At 31.8% G+C, this 20,579-nt stretch overlaps 1 protein-coding gene across 1 annotated transcript in view; it reads right to left on the bottom strand.

The window, feature by feature from the left end:
• Window positions 1–4,550: 4,550 nt before the first annotated feature.
• Window positions 4,551–20,579, bottom strand: part of LOC107440006 (uncharacterized) — a 30,247-nt gene continuing 14,218 nt past the window's right edge. The window contains exon 4 of the mRNA XM_043052028.2: window positions 4,551–12,181. Coding sequence (XP_042907962.2) covers window positions 4,926–12,181 — 7,256 coding nt within the window. The 3' untranslated portion in view covers window positions 4,551–4,925. The remainder of the gene's footprint in view (window positions 12,182–20,579) is intronic.

Here is a 20,579-nt window from a genome sequence, read left to right as displayed (position 1 = left end):
CGAGAGTATGTTAGAAATTCTAAAGTATTTTCCCTTTAAGAAACATGAGAGAACATCCTTAGTTGTAGACGGATCATGGGTTAGAATCCCGTTACCGTCAGTCTAACCGTGGGATATTTTCGTGGTTTTTCTTTCCATAGGGGTTAGTTCCAACAAAAAGGTCTCCAAGAAGGGAAATTTCTCACAATACTTGTTCCAGAAGCTCCCCTGTTTTCTGGATTGGGTTCCAAAATTACAAGGCTACGGAGTTGAGCATTGGTAGTCATAAAATCAATATTAGGTTTGCTGTTCAACGTCGGCTATAAAGTACATCTAGCATCCTGTTCTCCTATTTACTAAAAAGAAGATCTCTTGGAATATCACCTATTTACTAAAAAGAGGAAAGTAGTCTTTTAAGTGTTAGGCTTAATTTTGTAGAAAAAGTAGAGTGTTGTTTACCATAAGTTGTTAATAAAATACGCATTTATTTTTTTTGATTTAAAGACAAATCACGGTACTTATTTAAACAAAGAAGGTACTAAGGATCTTGAAAAACTTAAAAAGTGGTATTAGCAGTGTTAAAAGGGAATTGAAACATTCTTCTTACCAGCTTTCACTTCAAAATTAAAAATGAGAATTCTCTGATTTTATCACTAAATATATTCATTTGGAAACATTAAACGTTGCGGTTAAACAAAATTTATGAAATTTCTTCTTTGCAGCCATTTTTTTTTACATTTCTTTAAGAAAGTGTATGAATGAATCCTGTTGAAAGCTAAAATGGTAACTGGAGATGCAATCGCTCTGCAGGTCGAAGTTAATCATCACACTATATTAAATTATTTGTGCTGCAGTTGTACTAGATGGTGCTGCAATCGCATTACGTTAACCAATTCTGTTCAAGAATCTATTTTACGATTTCACAAGTCAATTTTTTTCTCCAATAAACTTTTAATAATATACATTTTATCTTTTATATACTATTTATACTTTTTTTAAAAAATTTCCTATTAATAAGCTCTCACTAAAAAGAAAAAAAAAATCGGTGACAACAACTAGGATTTATTGGTAAGCACTCAAAAACAATTTGAAAAACTGCTTCAGTGCTACTGACCCCCAGCATTCTAACTATTAAAGTTTATAAGGGTAAAGCTTATCTCAGTAACTTTCAAAAATTTACCAGAAACTCTCAAGAATATTCTGATCTCTCAACAATTCACAATATTTCTTTACAGTCATCAAGTGTATTATGTAATTTTAGCATAATATTTAGAAAAAAGAAAAATAATTATTTGGCCAAGTTGTCACATAAAAACAAAACTTTATTGAAAAATGCGAAAAACTTCTTTTTATTTTATTTTAACATTTAGCGAAACTCTTCAAAGATGCGCCCTCATACAAATCACTAGTTTCATTTACAATCTCTTTTTGCTTCGACTTGTTCCTTTTGCTGACAAAAGAAAGATACAAACAGATTACAGATTCGACAAATAGATAAAGACAAATACAACAGAAATATACCAACAGATACAGATTCGACATCTACAAAGTAAAGATACAAACAGTGCTTTATTTTTTTCGGTAATTAAAATGCATTAATTTGATAGTTTTTGCTACTAATTAACATTAATGATTTCTTCCAGGATGCATTTTCTGACTGTTTTGGTGCTACGCCAAAGATACACAACTAATTATCGCAGATACATTTAAAAACATATGATTTTGTTAAATTATCATTTAGTCAACATTCATTCAAGTTTCATTTCATTTAGTCTATAACATTAGTCATTGTAATTCAAGAAAGAAATCTCAGTTAAGCATTTATCCTCAAAAATGCTCATAAAAAATATTAAAATTAATAAAAAAATTAATGTTTGTAAGAAAAAAGTTTTTATTTTCCATTTTCATACCCTAACAAAACCATAAGTTACACTAGGGAAAAAATTTTTTTGTATCTAATTGCATGAGATTTTTTTTTGCTGACAGATACTGGATATTTTCACGTCGCTGATGATTTTAAATCTGTAATCAGTTTCTGTCTGCAAGGTATTTTAAATGGCGCTTTCAGTGCTTGTTTTTTTCGAAATGAACAAGTTTAAAATTGATATTTATAGAAGGGGATCTCATAAGCGCTGCGACGAACTTTTAGGGCAATTAGGTCACATCATCAGGATTAAAATTGCATAAGAACTCATACACGAAATGTCATCATGCGGCTGGGTGGCGCAGTTTGTTTGTCGTTGGCCTACTGAGCCCAAGTCTGCGGGTTCGATCCCCGGCCCAGACACCGGATTTTCGGGATGCAGAAAATCCTCATCGGCCATGTCGTATGATTATTCGGCATGTAAAAGATCCCTGGAGTGCCTCATTGGCTCTCGGCATTTCCGGCAAAATTAAATTCTTAGTGCAGTTTAGCATCCAAATAGAGTCTCGGTGCTTCCATCTAGTGTGGCAGAAACTAGACGTCCAAATTAACATGACCAACGGTATCTCACCCATTGTGGTGGTCCTGAAAGAGTGGATACCACCTCTGGAGAACGCACTAGGCCTGCTCATCGACAAGACCGATTGGGCAGCTCATTAGAAATAAAAAAAATTTAAAAAAATGTCATCATACGCATCTATGTGAGCTTTACCTATTATGAAATGTTTCATAGTGTGCTTCCGAACAGGTCATGATATAAGTAAGCGTTCCTAACCTTGTACGATGACGGGCATTACTTCCTATGCAATTTTAATCCTTCTGATATGCTTTTACACTTCTAGAGGTTTATAGCAACATCTACACGATAACCTGCTACATATAACGTTTTTATACTTGGACATTTTGGCAAAAAGTAAACTAAAATTGATATTAAAAAAAATTGTAGCTTTAAGAGAAAAGATAATTTCAGATTTGAAATCCACGCACAAGAATTAGACAAGAACAAGTATCCATATATGTATATATATACACTCTATAAAAAAAATCGTCGCACCAAGAAGGAGTTCTCCGATTGAAACGAAAATTGCTGGTTAGGAAGACAATGCACAGAATAGTAAATGATTAAAATTTCAAAACAATTGAATAATTTATGACAGAGTTACAGTAACAAGTTCAATAAGGTGTTGACCCTCCTCTAGCCTGGATACAAGCTGCCACACGGCGTGGCATAGACCGAAAAAGCTCCCGGATGGTCTCTTGCGGTATTTCCTGCCAAATTCGATCCAATTGTCGAACGAGGTCATCAACATTCCGTGCCAGATGCAATCGCCTTCCCATCATATCCCAGCAATGCTCGATGGGAGTGAGATCTGGTGATCTGGCAGGCCAAGGAAGAGTTTGACCAGCTTGCAGACAGTTCATAGCAACACGTGCCGTATGTGGTCTGGCAATGTCCTGCTGAAAAAGCAGCCCAGGGCGCTGCAAAAGGAACGGTAGCAAAGCAGGTCTTAGGATGTTGTCGACGTACCGCTGTGCAGTAAGTGTACCTCTAATGACGACCAAAGGGGTCCGGCTGTCAAAGGAAAAGGCACCCCAGACCATAATCCCTAGGTGAGGGTCGGTGTGGCGTGCAATAGTAAAGGCAGGATCCCCCCTCTGCCATGTGCTTCTCCAAACACGTCTTCGATGATCGTCAGGACACAGTTGGAAGCGGGATTCCTCGCTAAACACTATACCCCCAATCGGCATCATTCCAGCCATATCTGTTCAAAACATTCGTGCATACGAAATTTCAAAGCAATCGAATGATTGCTTCTTGGTGCGTCGATTTTTTTGTTATAGAGTGTATTTCTCTTACACGGCGACAAAAAAAGCCTCATTACAACTCACCGAATGGCAACGCTAGAAAATCGACCAATGATTGCCGCTAAAAATGTCACATGCCAAATCTATCTGAGGTGACTCAACATATAGCGCTTTTAAAAACGGAAACTGAAATAACCAGAGAGCATCAGCTGCGGCAATCTCATACTATTAAGCTAGGCAGAAGTGAGTAGTCTTTGTCGATAGATCTCTATTTTAGTATTTTGTCGAAAGCGCTTTTTTTTACGAATTTATATATTACGAATTTATTTGACAATTTTTGATTTATATCACGAATTTATTTGTTTTATTATCGCTATTAGTTATTCATTGAAAAATTAGTCTCAGTCGTGCTGTTACGCTTTAAGATTTTATACTATAGCACATTTCTAATAGGTTTAACGAATTACATGTCATTTATTTGAGTTCAAATTTATTTTACTGACTTAGTATTTACTAAAAAGATAGATTTAAAAGATTTAAAAGAAAAAGAAAAGATTTAAAAGAAAAATTGTTATATGGATTTGAATGATTGCTTTGAATTCTTAGAATTTTGCGCATTTGCAATGTACCTAAGTTATTAAGGAGCAAATCGAGCTTGGTTTGCGAAGCAAACCATATAAGATTGCGTAGCAATTTCCGAAGGTTGGCAAGCGTTAGTGATCAGGAGGCGCAGCCCACTATTTTCTATAATGCTACAAAAAACTTGTTCCCCTGTGTTATAATCATACCATGCATTTACAATTTTGTGCTTATATAATTTTAACAAAATTTACAGTAAAAATAAAAATAAACAGTATTTTATTCAAGTATTTTTCTCCACATAGTTGTCTCGACTGATGTTTTAACTTCCCACAAAACATACATGTTTGTAGCAGCAGGGGAATAACAATTGAAGTTTCTATATCAATCTGACTTAATTGAAAAAAGATACAATGCTTAAAACGTGTTTTTGAGTCAAAATACTCAATTTCGTGTAATACATAATTTAAGCCATGTCACTGAAAATCGTTTCAATAGTTCAAAAATTGATTCATTTTTTCTCTCAATACATAGGGACTAAACCAAGAAAAACAACCAAGATTATTTTCGAAATTTTAAATTACTCAATTCTCTTAGTGATTTAGAAAATAAATTCGTGTTTTCATTATCTCAGACTTTAAGATGAAGCAACAATATTTTTGTGTCCGTTATTCACAGCTACTTGGAATAATGTGTAGTTCTCTTCATTAATTGCACCTGAAACTGCTAATTTTTCTTCAGATTGAAAATTCTGTAATTTGGATATTAACTTGACGTCTCCAATCGAAGCACCAACAAAAAGATCCTCCATAAGTTGTAGAAAATCAGAAATTTCTTTTACTGTAGTGTAATCTTTCGGCGTTTTACCATCCTTATTTCGTATGTTATAGATGGCACCGTACTTTAGACAGATCTTGGCAATTTCAATGCTTGCAGCTACGTGCAATGCAGAATTACCACCATTCCTTGTTCTTGCATTAACAAATGCAGTCAATTCATCGGAGCTATTTTCTTTTGTATGCATTAGAAGTTTTTCGACAATTTCAGCATGACCTTTGGAGGAAGCAATGTGCAAAGCCGTATTTCCCTTTTGGGTTGGATGCATAACATTGCATCCATTCTGCAATGCATCGTTCACTAAAAATAAATGACCTTCACTAGCAGCAAAATGAAGAAAGGTCCTCCCTTCGGAATCAATAGTTGCCAAGTTCATCATTTCTTTAATAAGCGATTCGTTTGATGCTGGATTTTGTTTAGTTTTCTCCAAATCTTCTAAATCCGACAGACTTTGAATATTTAACATATCTATATGATTTTTCATTTTTTCTACTTGCTGTTCAAATTTTAAAACTGCTGAATGATTTTCTCCCAAAATAGCTTTTTGTTTCTCAACACTGTCTTTACAAATTTTGAAACCCTCTCTGCATTTACCGCTCTTGAATAAGAATCCTCCAATTGTCATTTCTGTGTGTAAAGTATCTATGCTTTCCGAACCCAAAACACTTTTCTGAATGTCTAAAACTTCTCTTAACTCTGTAAGAGATTTATCAGTTAAATTTTGATAGCATAATACACGCTTCACGTTAAAAAGTGCCAATAGTGTTTCCGAATGAGAAGAAGTTAATACTCTGTTACTGTACTCATAAACACATTTATAGCATGTCAGAGCTTCGTCGTATTTACCCAGGTGGGCTAAAGTATTGCCAAGACAATCTTGAGATACAACTGTCAGAGGATAGTTTGGCCCAAACATTTGAAGAAACTTTTTAAATACAGTTTTATTTTTCTCCAGAGCACTGTCAGGTCGCCCTAGGTCACACAATACTTTTGTCATAAAGCATAATGTAGTCAAAGTCTGAACGTGATCTAGCCCAAAAAGTTTACGTTGTTGCGAGTAAACATCTTCAAAAATCTTTAAAGATTCTGAAACTCTACCTAAGCTTCGGTAGATAGTTGCAATAAAAAATTGCGTTTCCAAAGTACGACCGTCACTGAGGCCAAAAAGCTCCTTCTTTTTTTGGAATATTTTCTCAAAAATATCAAGTGCTTGTTTATATTTTTGTTGCTTATACATTATAAATGCTGACATTTCGTCTGATTCCCATGAAATTGGATTATCTAAACCAATATTTTGAGCTGTTTTCTTCTGAAAATCGCTTAAATTGCTTAAAGCGTCATCGAATTGTTCTTTACTTGTTAACTTAATGCATTCATCTCTTGATGTTGGACAGTTTCTGAAGAATATATTGTTTAGATGGCTTAATTTGGGAAAATCATTGAGAATAGCACAAGTTATTAGAGTTTTCCCTTCCTTGTTTTTTGCACACGCTACGGATTTTAATGAGTAAGAGTTTTCCAAATTTTCTAAAATACTTAAAATCTGAACATTGCAATTCAGCACACATGTGAAAGCTTGATCTATTAACTGTAATAGATCAATAACGTCATTGCTTGAAGCTAGATCAAGAGGAGTTTTCCTGGCTGCTGTCATTGCATTATATATAGCACCGTTTTCTAGTAGGGTTTTAGCTGCTCCAAACTTGCAATACTTTGATGCATAATGAAGAGGTGTGGCCTCCTTTTTTCCTCCAGCATTTGGTTTTCCACCATTTTCTAATAAAATTTGAATAATGTTAGCATACCCTTTCCAGGCCGCGTAGTGTAAAAGTGTCGCATCTTTTAAATCCTTTGCATTGATGCAAGCTCCCTTTTCAATAAGTGATTTTAAATTTGAAATATTGTTGCATTTTACGGTGAGAAAGAGCTCCTTAATCATTTGTAACATTTTCTTAATACCTTCATTAACAGTTAGAAGCAATGGTGTATTATAAAAAATGTCATCAACGCAGTCGTATTGCGCACCGTTGTCAAGAAGTACTTTGATTACTTCATCAAAACCAAATTTTGCGGCTAAATGAATTGGTCTTATTCCATTATCTCTAGATTCATTCACATTTATTCCGTTTTCTATTAAATATTTAACAATTTCAGTTTGGCCTGTTTCAGCTGCATAGTGAAGTGGCGTCCTATTTTGATAGCCACGTTCTGTTAACAATTTTTCACTTATTTGAATAAAGTATTTAACAATATTCAAATTGCCGCTTTGAACTGCGAAGTGTATGGGTTTCGAGCCTTCACAATCGGCTATATTCATATTGGCATTTTTGCTTATAAGAAATTTTATGATGTCTAGGTGACCACATTTAGCAGCTATATGTAAAAAAGTGTATTTGTTGTCTAATTTTTTATTTACGTTTACATTTGTATTCTCGAAAAATATTTTTACTGAGTCCAAATGACCTTGACATACAGCCAGCTCAATTGGTCTTGGATATTTTGTAGTCACTTTATTAAAATCTGCTCCCCTATCTAACAATATTTTTATGATATTAGAATGACCTCGCGCAGTTGCTATGTGCAAAGGTGTAATATTATCTTCAAAGACTATGTTCACATCAGCTCCATGCTTTAATAAGAGAGATACGATATCATCAAAACCCCTCTGAATTGCCAAAGGTAAAGAATTGTTAATGTCAGCTAATTTAGAAAATTTCTTTTTGTTTAAGAAGCAAGACACCAATCGTTCCATGCCATTGAGGGTAGCGAGATGAAGTAAAGTTTCACTTTTACCTTGAAACTGTTTTTCAATATTAATTGACTTTTTTTGGAGAAGAATTATGCATATTTCCTGGTTACATCGCACCAGAGCTTTATAAAGTGGGTCACCATCATTTACGTCTGCTCCTTTACTAATTAAAAATCGCGTTAATTCAGCGTAATTGTTTTTTGAAGACAAGCATAACACAGTGTCGTTTTTTAATGTTTTAGATTTTAAGGAACATCTCCCACTCGCTATCAGTATATTTACAATTTCAAGATGATTATAATTAACAGCGTAATGTAAAGGAGTAAATCCTCTTTGGTCCTGGATATCAATGCAGGTCATTAAATCGATTAAATGCAGCACGATTTCAATAAAACCGAAGCTGCAAGCTAAGTGCAACGGTGTTCTGCCAAAAATATCTCTAACTTCAAAATCAGATCCTTTTTCTAAAAGTTTTTTAAAAACGCTAAACCTGCATGATTTAAATAAATTATAATTGCATTTTACAGTATTTAATTCGCAATCATCGTTCAGTAAGTCCAGATATGCAGAATTTGACGCACATAAATGCAATAAAGTTTGGCCACGATTATTAAGGGGACAAATATCAGCCAATTCCGATAATAGTTTATCAGCTATTTCAAAATAACCTAGTTCTATGGCAAGACTCAAAGGTGTTAAACCTTTTTCGTTTGAAGTATTAATTTCAGCTCCACATTCGATTAGCCGGCATACGATATCTGTAGAACCATTTCGTACGCTTAGATGAAGGGAAGTGTTACCATTATCATTCTTTGCATTAATGGGCGCTTTGTTATCAATTAAAATATTAATCAGTTCTAAATTCCTATGTGGTATGGCAAAATCAAATAAAGAAGCGTCATTCTTTCCAACATCTTTAATGCTTAAACCATATTTTAGTAGCGTTTTCAAAACATTGATATGCCCTTCCTTAATGGCTATATGCAAAGGTAAATGTTGTTGACCTCCTAAAGCGTTTATATCGGCGCCATGTATCAATAAAACTTCGACAGTACATGAGTGTCCATTGCAAGCAGCGTAATGAAGTGGGCGGTAATCAAAGAAATCTTTAGCATCTCTGTTTGCTCCTTTTAAAATCAATGTTTCAACAATTTCCGTATGACCAGCATAAGAAGCTAGATGCAAAGGCGTGACCAATTTGTTTGCTGTAGAGTTAACATCTGCTCCTATATTTAGAAAATAAATTACCATGTTTGGAAGACCCATATCTGCTGCAACATGTAAGAAAGTTAAATTGTCTGCATTTCGGATCGAATTTATATCTTCTATATGAGGAAGAAATAAATCTACAATTTCCACATGATCATTAATCACAGCTCTAAATACTGGCGTTTGAAATAGTGGCTCCACATCAATTGTACCCATGTGTTGAAGTAAAGTTTTCACAACGTCAAAACAACCATTTTCTGTCGCAATATGGAGGGCTGTTTGATTTCGTTTGCACTTTTCATGAACTGATATTTTTAGCTCCTTAATTATATAATTTACTATGTCTACACGATCCAAAGCTGCAGCGACGTGGAGAATATTTCTATCACAGAAATCTTTAACATTTGGATTTAATCCACGGTTAATTAAGAATTTTATATTATCAATGTTGGACGATTTTGAAGCAAAATGTAAAGCTGTCATCAAGTCGCTGTCTCTTCCTAAGATATCAGCTCCTTTTTTTATCCAGTGTATCACATCATTGAAGGAGCCCTTAGAAAAAGCACTAAATAGCCTTTTTTGATTTTCAACAATAGATTTTGCATTCAATCGATTCGTTTTGTGTTTGATGGTAAAATTTGCTTTTCGATAGATATCATGCTTGATAATATTCACTGCAAATAAAAATATTGACTGAGTTGAATCCATTAAAATATCCACAACAGGATTTCCATGTGCTAAGTAATTCCTTAGATATCTGCCTACTAGTAGAGAGTCATCTTCGTTAGATAGCTGACTAGTTATTAAATAATGCTCAGAACGCTCTAAGCTAGACAAAAGTGATAATATAAGCATTTCGATTTCTACTTGTAATTTAAAATTATATTTATACCTAAAAAATGATTCCATGTCATTTTCAGATAGATTATGCTCGTGTATAATTTTCTTTAAAGCTGCTATATCGTTTGACAGGATATCCTGATAACAAGTGGTTGATGACTTTTTTATTTTTCTAATATTATCAGCAGTTATTTTTTTAGTTTTGGTAAAGTTCTTTTTAAGTTCCTGCAGGTTTTTAATTTCTTGTCCTTCACTATTAAATATGTTACAAATTTCGAAAATTATAGAATAGAATTTTAATAAATCCTGTTCATCTACTTGATCTTTTACGTACTTAGTTAACTTATTAAGTAATAATCCCAATCTAGTCATACCTTGCTGCATGATTTGAGGTTTGACATATTTTATTTGTTGTTTGATAAATTTCTTTACTCCAGAAATAAAACAGTTTCCCATTTGACTTTCAACAATGTGTGCACTCTTTAACAATGCCATGGTTAATTCACATTCATTCCTAGAATTTTTCAAATGACTCTTTTCAAATTTAATGATATCTTCTATTCTTGAGAAGATACTTTCTTCAAAATGTGATTTTTCCTTTATAATTTCGCTTAAATCAGATATAAGCTTTTCCAATGTATTCATAATAGCGTTACTTGGTAAAATGTTTGTTAAATCAGGCTTAATAGTTAACAGTCGAATCATACGAAACATCTCATTGAATTCATTCATGTCTTCACATTCACAAACTCTCTCCAACAAAGTTCTGACAGTTATAATATTTATTTTCTGAAGTGCCAATGTGATTCCGTGTTCTAATTTTTTCACGTCATTCTGAACAAATGAGTAAAATTCAGAGCCATACATTTCTTCAACGTCTTTACAGGTTCTTAAAGGAAAACCATGCGAAAAGGAATCTCGTAAGAATTTTAAAATAGCATTAGTTTTGTCAGGTATAAACAGCATCACTTTCTCATTTGTTGCAGAAGACAATTTGGGCGATTCTAGTGTATTTTTTAAATTCTCTCCCAAAACTTGCAGAGCTCTAACAATAACAGTTTTCCCGCTGTTTTCAAGACTGTCTACTTCTATCACTATGTCGACATATTTCTTAATAATATTGAGAGATTCATGATCACGAATTGTCTGATAATTTTGGTAAAATTCTTCAAAATGTGGATATTTGGAAATTATGCAGCTTACCACATCATCACGTTTTATTTTTTCAGGAAGCTCTCTCAACACTTCTTTGTTTATAAGATTAATTTCTTTTGTTTCATTGGCCAGGCACTCACAGAAATTTTTAAGGTATTTTACAAAGTCTTTTTCTGTTACAAAGCAGTTGATGTAACTTCCTTGATTACTCAGATAACGGATGAAGGAGATTAAGTGAAATTCCATCTCTTCCCAAGGAATTCTATCATATGTAGATTTCAGTCTTCTTTTGGATAACATTATATTCTGTGCTATTTGTTTCGCTAAGAAAACCATTTGATACTTCGATTCGCTGTTTCTGTACATCGCTTGAACTAAACCACTATACTCCAAAATAAGTGACAAACTTTCTTGGATATCATCGTGAGAATAATCAGTTGAGTCTGATGGAATGACTTGCTCAAAGTAACTGTCTAGCAAAAAGCTGTGTATATACATTTTCATTTTGGTTGATACATCAACATTTTTTAGCATTAACTCATTCAAGCTTTTTGACAGGTGAAAACACAGCTCCTGGATGTGTGTCGAAAAATAATCCAATGACCACTTCTTCATCAAAACCTCTAAAAGCTGCGTATTTCCTGTTCGTACTGCGTAATAAAAGGCATTGTGACCTTCATCATCATTATCGGCAGGCGAAGGAAAAGTTCTACCGTCTTTACTGGAGAGACCTATCAGAATAGAAGGATTTTCACTCAGCACGTGATTCAGGATTTCCATTCGGTTGTATTTGCAAGCCATTATTATCACATTCGACTTTATAAAAGGATTGTCGTCGCTATCAAAGCGAGACATTAAGTCTGGAAAAATGTTCAAATCACTCAGCAATGCCAAGATTCGACATAATCCTCGAAATATTGCTTCATCATTGGTTTTAATAGAATTTTTTATCGCTAGTAAAGTAGTTATGCAAATACGACTCTGATTTCCATCATTGTATTGCTGAAGCTCTTCAATTGTTGTAATTTCTGTTTCCGTTAGCAACTTGAATAACTTCTGTATTTGACTATCGAATTTCATATTTGTTTTATTCATCATAGATGGTTAAACTGTTGGAAAAGAAAAGTATTTTAAAGACAAACCTGAAGTTTACATTATAAGTCATAACTGGAATGAAAGTTTAAATAAAAGGTAAGGTAACGTTTTTAAAAAATACGATAGTTGTAAAGAAATTTACCTCAGAAATTAGTAAGAACTTGGTCTGCCAGACAGGTGTGTTTTCTTGAAAGGGATTTGATGCATTTCTGAAAATATACTTATTTTAGTTTTAAAAATAAAATAAAATTGAGGATAAAATTAGTTTAGCGTAACTTGATCACTTAAATAAATATTAATAAATTATTTTATTCTAAAATTATTATGTTTATCCTAATTCTTATATTTACTGAAAAATGTTTAAATTGTAATACATATAAATTTTTACATTACTTTGAACTATTTTTAATCATAAAATACCACATTTAATCAAAATTCATGGAATAGTTTCAGAGTTAAAAATTTTCAACAACACTGTATTTTAAAGTTCATTTCTCATAAAGCTTTCGACCAATTTCGTTCAAATTTCGGATATTTTTATTTCAGAATTAAGATTCATGTAGTCAGAAAATAAAACTTTCTCTTCGAATTGAAAGCAAATTTTTATCAGATGAAAAGCTTAAACTCGGAGAAATCAGTGCACATTATCAAATATCCTTTTATTCTAAACCTTTTATTCTTTTATTCTATCCTTTATTCTATCACAATTTTCAGCCTCATTCATTCTCTTGTCATAGTTTTCTTTGTTTCTTATTCGACGTGCGATCATTTCACAGTCATAGCTCGAGTTTTCTTGACTTTCTTATCGGTATTCTCCTTGACTTCGATATTTCACAGATTCCTACTCAAGTACTAATTCTTTCACTCCTGATCGCTATTCTGTCTCATTCATTTTATGCAAAATATTTTGTGCTGCCATCTACTGGAGACAAATGTTAGAATTTTGCCAATTGGTGTCTATTTGCACAATCATTGAGAAATTTTCCTAGTGTTAGAATCATTTATATTTGAACATATGAATCTTAACTTTAATGCAATTCTTAAATCAGTTTACCTACAGTGAAAAATCAATAATTTGAACAAGTGTGTATAAGAGTCATTATTTTGGCAATTACGACTCTAAGTGTTGGCGATGTAACTTACTTTTACGAAAATTCTTAATATTTTAAGTTAAGCTGACCAGCGTCCTCTAGAAACCAAAAAACTGTCGGAAAAATCAAAATATTTTTTAAAGAAGTAATTCTGTTAGATAATCTTTCAAAGAGACTTCTAAACGCAGAAAATTAAATTGGAGAGATAAAGCAGTAAGTTTTCAAATGTGTGTTTTGAAATTTTGCTACCAGTTTTTCAATCTTCCGAGGACGCTGGTCAGCTAATCCTAGATATCATTTTAACGCCATATACTTTTTTATGTATTAAAATATACATAAAAGTAATTTTTAAAATATTTCTTCATGAATGCTAAAAGAAATGCCAACAAATGAAAAATGCCTTAATAGTTATATGCTTGAATGGGACTGTCATTTTCGATAAATTGCATGCATCAAAGAAAATTTTGAATTCCATCATATGTTTTAATAAACCACTCTAGCAGACAGGCATTTTACAAAAAGAATTCAATTTTCAAACTGGAAAAAATTCTAAAAGGCCATAAAGGACTTTGGTAGGTAGGTACTTTATTTACGTCGCACTAGAGTTGCAAAATGGGCTATTTGAGAGGGTCTGACATCCCTCAGAATGATCCGAAAACATGCCATCGCAAATTTGATCCTCCGTAGAGGGGATGGCATCCCTGCTTTGGTAGCCTGACAACCTGCGCGCGAAGTCGAGTACTTTACGGTAGAACAGTTTAACGAGGACTGATACCACGCTCCCTCGACCCCTACGAAGGCTGATCAAAATGATCACCTATCCGCTAACCACAATTAGTGATGCCTGTTTTCGGTGTTCTACTGGCAATCATGTCTTAACGATCAGTCCACTGCGGGACATAATGAACTTTGTATAAGAATGTCTGGGAGAAAAGCTTCATTTTATGAAAGTGAAAAGCATTTGTAGTTTAATTTTTTATAATTTAAAAACTTGGTTTAATTTAAAAGCTTTAATGCTTCTATAAAAGTTTGCAAGAACTGAGAATAAGGCAGCAACTTTTATAATTTTCATCTAGGTGGAAAAATGTCGCCAAGTTGGCGATTTTAAAAAGGTTTAGTTACTTTTAAATAATTTAAGTTATTTGTCTGTTATAAAGCTCAGATAATTCTTTACTGCAAGACATTAATAGTTTAAAATGATTGTTTTCTTTCAAGTGTCAGCCACTTAAATTCTAGCTTTTTTATTGTTCTTGGTGAGGTAGCTACGAAAAACCATGTTTTAAAGAAACTGTTTTTAATAACAGTCAATTTTTATGCATCCGAAAATATTAATAACAAAAATTATTTTCAAAATAATGACATTAACGAAAGAATAACGTATTTAAAATCTTAGCTGATTTTCTCATTGCTCTCTTTTACTCTATATTTATTCGAATTTTAAGATATCATGGCTAGGGGTATGGTTAGTAACTTGCATAAAAACTGTAGCTTGTTAAAGGAAAACGATTGCAGGTTTGAAATTAGCAATGTTTAAGCATTTAAGCATTTCCGAAAGTATTTAAAAATATATCTAAATATCTTTCCTGATATCTATCCTGCCTAAATATCTGAAATATCAGCGAAAATGTCTTAATATATTCCGTTAAAAAATCCAATGTAATAAAAACTAACCAGTGTTATTATTATGTAACTATTGCACGGATACAACTTAAGCTAAAAAATATAAAGCGATATGAATATTTTATGAACAAAAAACAATTATTTAATTTAACAGTTTATTTTCATAAATCACACATAGGTAGGACTTCCAGCTAGATAAATATGATGAATCATTTTATGCACTGACAGAAATTTCTCGGAAAAAATGGTTGGTTAGAAAACAATTATTTAATTAAGCAGATTATTTTTATAAATCACTCTTAGGCAGGACTCACAGCTGGATATATATATGCTGAATCATTTTATACACTGACAGAAATTTCTCGGAAAAAATGGTTGGTTAGAAAACAATTATTTAATTAAACAGTTTATTTTTATAAATCACTCTTAGGTAGGACTCACAGCTGGATATATATGTGCTGAATCATTTTATACACTGATAGAAATTTCTCGGAAAAAATGGTTGGTTAGAAAACAATTATTTAATTAAACAGTTTATTTTTATAAATCACTCTTAGGTAGGACTCACAGCTGAATATATATATGCTGAATCATTTTATACGCTGATAGAAATTTCTCGGAAAAACTGGTTGGTTAGAAAACAATTATTTAATTAAACAGATTATTTTTATAAATCACACATAGGTAGGATTTCCAGCTAGATAAATATGCTGAATCATTTTATACACTGTTAAAAATTTCTCGGAAAAAATGTTTGGATCAATAACATTTAATTTCATTGTCATTTTACCATATTTAGACAAAAACAGTTGAATAAGCATAAATAAGATGGTAATCAAATTGTTAACCGTGAGAAAAACCGTTTATTATATGATTTCACCCAATAATGTAAATAACCAGAAACTTATAGCTCCAACTAAGCCCATTAAAAGAAGCCACTGTCTTGCAACCATACATGGCAGTACTTTTACTTTCGTTACTTGTACCGCCGGTACAAGTAAAAAGTACGTACTTTTACTTGTACTTCGTTACTTTTTAAATTTAGTACTTTTACTTGTACTTTCGTTACTTTTTTAGGGAAAAAGTACAAGTATTTGTAACGGAAATATCGAATGAAATCGTTACTTTTTTCTAAAACTCGGTAAGCTTTCTAAAAAAACAAAAAATTAAATTTAAAAAAAATGCTTATGTTTTTTTAATTTATAAAATTAATGTGCAATATATATGCATTCACAGCTAACTTCGTGTTTAAATACCTTCTGTTTCAACTTATACTGCACATTCAATTATTTTTTACTAGCTCAAAGATCACAAAGCTATCTGAAACCCCGTGTTTGCTTTGTTTATGTTTGTGCTTTTAAAACGCGTTTCTAAAGAGTAAAACAATTTTAAATCAATGGTAATTTAAATAAATAAAAATAATAAACTAAAAATTAAAATCAATAGATAAAATTTCTTTTTCGTGCAAATCCATAAAAAGTTTGATATTAAAATTATATTTGATTTTAAAATTATATTATACGATTATATTATAAAATTATATTATAATATTCTTCCGAATTTAAAAATAAATTAATGTCCATAACTTTCAAAATTAAAAATAATTAAATAAATAACAACAATTTTGCAAAAACATTAAAGAACATAAGAATATTATTCAATAAAATTTTAGGTTACTTTGAATTTTCGATTTCCTAGAAATGTACTTTTAAATCGTTACTTTTTTTGTTTAGTACTTGTACTTTTACTTGTACTTTTTACTCGTTACTTTTTAAAATAAGAACTTTTTACTTTTTACTCGTTATTTTTTTAAAAAATACTTGTACTTTTACTCGTTACTTTTTAAAAGTAACGTTGCCATATATGCTTGCAACTGGGTACATATTATAGCCGAGAGAACTAATCTGGAAGAACTTGGGTTGGAGTCCCAGGGTTAACACCACAGCATTTCCACCATTCGCTTCTACTAATTAAGAGTTTCAAGTTTCCTGCACTCTCCAATGCCTATTAACTAACGAAAACCCTGACTCCTACATCCAGTTAAATTTCTTCGTTACGGTTTTGAAACCATCATAGTTGTAAATGGTTCGAAAACTGAATAGTTTTGTATTTATGGTTTCATAAGCATTTTAGGAGTAAACGGTTTCTTAACAATAAAAGTAAAATATGTTCTTTATCGCACACTTTCCGGTTAATTGGATGGACAGACTATCGTCGTTTATTTTACCATAATTTTAGAATGAAAATTCTAACAGTGCATTCTGTTAGTCAAGAATATGTTAAACTCGAAAAAAAGTATGATTAAGTTGTCTTTTACCACTATTTAATTTTTTTGGACTTGAAGCACTGCTGTTATGTCGATCCCTTTTAGGTTCATTTAATTCTGTGCTTATTCCTATTAATTGGAATTCTACGAAATAAATTGTTTTACTGTCTAGTTCTAGTTAACTAGAATTGTTTTATTTAGAGTCGCAGTATTTGCTTAATTTTGTAGTATTAATAATTTCTATATCTGCGAAATATTTATTTGAGTGGTTACGAAGTTCAGAAATATTAAAAACAAAGGTTATTTAAGAAACTTCAGAAATTAATTATCAGTATTGTTTTAATACTAATTTAACAACACGATTATTTATCTATCTGAAATATTATCGGAAAAATTCTTCTATACCAAATTTTTTTTGTAGACAAAATTATTTTAATCTTAATTTCTTAATTTATCTATTGTCATTGTTCCGAGAAAGAAAAACATTTTCTGAAACAACTAAAGTATTAATTCAGTTGAAGGGAAGGCAATTAGCATATATTGGGAAGACAAAAATTAGTTAAAATATATATTTTAAAGTAATAACATTTATGAGATTTCCCTTTGGTGAATTATCACTAAATGAGGGTAAAAAGCACTGTCCACCATTACAATAGTATGTACTTTTTACCGACCACTCAAATGCTGTTTGAAAAAGTCCTTCAGGTGCTATAGAGCTTCACCCTCAATTTTAAAAGGTTTCTCACGAGATTTTTAAAATTTAGGAGAATAAAATTTATCGTAATAAACTTCTAAAATTTAGTAGGAAATCTCAAGCATTATGTTTTACAATACTTTAGAATGATTACAAATTTATTATGAATTGTTGAGCCTAAAATTAAAAAAAAGAAAGGAAATATTTGGTTACGTTTTATCATCATCAATGGCTTGACAGACCCAGCAATTAGTAATTTTTAGGAAGAAAAAAATTAGTTAAAAGATATAATTTAAAATAATACATCTATGAAATTTCCCTTTGGCAAGTTATCACTAAGTGATGGTAAAAACTATCTCCATCATTATAACAGTATGCACTTTTTGCCGACCCCTCAAATGTAATTTGAAAAATTCCTTCAGTGCTATAGAGCTCCACTCTCAATTTTATAAGGACTCACAAAAGGTTTTTAAAATTTATGAGAATAAAATTTAACGTTAGAAACTTCTAAAATTTAGAAGGAAATCTCAAGCATTATGTTTTACAATACTTTAGAATGATTACAAATGCATTATGAATTGTTGAGCCTAAATTTATAAAACGGAAAGAAAATATTCGGTAACGATCATCAATGGCTTAACAGCCCCAGCGGGGTCCTTGACCTTCTCATAAAGTTTTTTTTCTGTCTAACATTTTTTCTTCTAGCGTTTTACACTTTTAAGTTTTTGAAACCAAGAGTTCTTTTTCTAGGCCATATATCAGTCTAAAATTCAGCCTGCCTCTTTTTCGTTTGCCAACTGGTCTGGCATTGAAAGCTCGTTTTATGGTACAGTCTGACTGAAAAATAAAGTCTGAAAAATAAAGACCAGTAGTAAAATACATTACGGATGCCCCATCACCTAAATTCTTAATTATATATAGTTTCCTTTTGATTCCAAACTAGTGCTATGGTTAAACTAATTTTCAGTTACCATAAACAAAATAAAGAAACAAACAATGTTCCTCTGTTATTTCTTCTCGTTTGAAAATCAAAATTTGGTTACTTAATAGTTACTACAAATTAACATTCATAATTTCACACAGTATGTTTTCGCTGACAGTTTTTAGTACTATACACACAGTTCATAATTAAAAAAATATATAAATTTCAAAAAATATATAAATTAAAGTTATTCTGTATCATTTCATTTAGTCAACGTCCAAGCATTGTAATTCAAGAACGAATTATCAAATAAACATTTATTCTCAAAAACGTTCATAAAAACGTTAAACTTAATAAAAAACTGATTGTTCATGAAAAGATATTTTTTCATTTTTATATCTTAAAAGAATTATCTTGTCATAAATTTGACTGGGGAACAATTTTTTTTTCCTGTTGCATGATACCTTTTAACGAATTCAGGAGATATTTTCACTTCGCTAATTTTAGACCTGATGTCTGTTTTTCTATCCAAGCTATATTTTTTGAAATGACATTTTCATTCTAATTTTCGCCGAAATGTGCAACTTAAAAATGTTTTATGTAATTAGATGTTACGTAAATGTTAACTAACTTCTTGGTGAGTTAGGGCAGTGTTCCCCAACCACCGGTCCGCGAACCGGTACCGGTACGTGGATCAAATGGTACCAGGCCATCCATTTCTTTGAACCTGAATTTAAATTCCGCGGTTTATACCTCAAATTTAAAATATCTGTGTTCCATTAAAATTTTGTTTATTTATAAAAAAGGGAACCCCCAAAGGTAGTGACATAAATTTTTTAATGTTTGTAATGTATCATTGTCTCCGATTACCCCCAGATGGAACCGTCTCATTGCAAAGAAGCAAGCTCAGGATTCTCATTGATTTAACGTTCTAGTAATTTCAAATGTTAAATCACTTCATATTTATTTTTTGGTGTATAACTGTATTTTATTTAGAAGGCATGTTTAAATACAATTGAATCAAATTTAATAAATCAAAAATATAAACAATCAACGCCCCCCCCCAAGCGGGATGCGGTGAAATTATCAAACGTTGACTGGTCCGCGGTGATAAAAAGGTTGGGGAACACTGAGTTAGGGCATATCATCAGGATTAAAATCGCATAAGAACCTATGGCTGAGAATGTAGCTATTCGCTACCAGAAGTGCTTCCCTATTATATACTGTTTCTTTGTTTGCTTCAGAACAAGTCATAATAGGGAGGCTCCCCGAGGGAAGCGTAACAATGAGATTTCAGCAGGGATTAAGCAATTTTTGACGATGTTCCATGACTCTTCTAGAAAATTATCGTATCATTTACTCGCCCCCCATGTAAAATATAACGATTTTAAACTTACGCTTCGACTAAAAATACACTAAAAATGGTCTTCATAAAAATGTGTAGCTTTAGGAAAAAAACTAATTTTTTTATTCGAAATCCTCACACCTAAATTAAGCAAGATCAGGCTTTTGAATAAATGCAACACAAAATTTGTTCCTCTGTGTTATAATCACATCATGCATACACAATTTTATACTTTTATATTATTACAAAATTAACAGAAAAATAAAACTAAATAACATTTTAATAAAACATTTTAGCTACATAGTTGTATCATCCGATGCTTTAACTGCCGAAAAAACATGCCGACAGTAGTATAGTAATACAAAGCAATATAGTTTTGAAATAACAATAAAGTTTTCTGTCTAAGGAATTAGTAGGAAAAAAGGTACCTTTCTTCATTAAAATTAAGTTTTTGAGTCAAAATAAGCA

The sequence above is a fragment of the Parasteatoda tepidariorum genome, chromosome 9, assembly GCF_043381705.1.
Source record: "Parasteatoda tepidariorum isolate YZ-2023 chromosome 9, CAS_Ptep_4.0, whole genome shotgun sequence".
NCBI lineage: Eukaryota > Metazoa > Arthropoda > Arachnida > Araneae > Theridiidae > Parasteatoda > Parasteatoda tepidariorum.
Note: the sequence above shows the minus strand (reverse complement) of the source record. Positions and strands in the feature narration are given on the sequence as shown.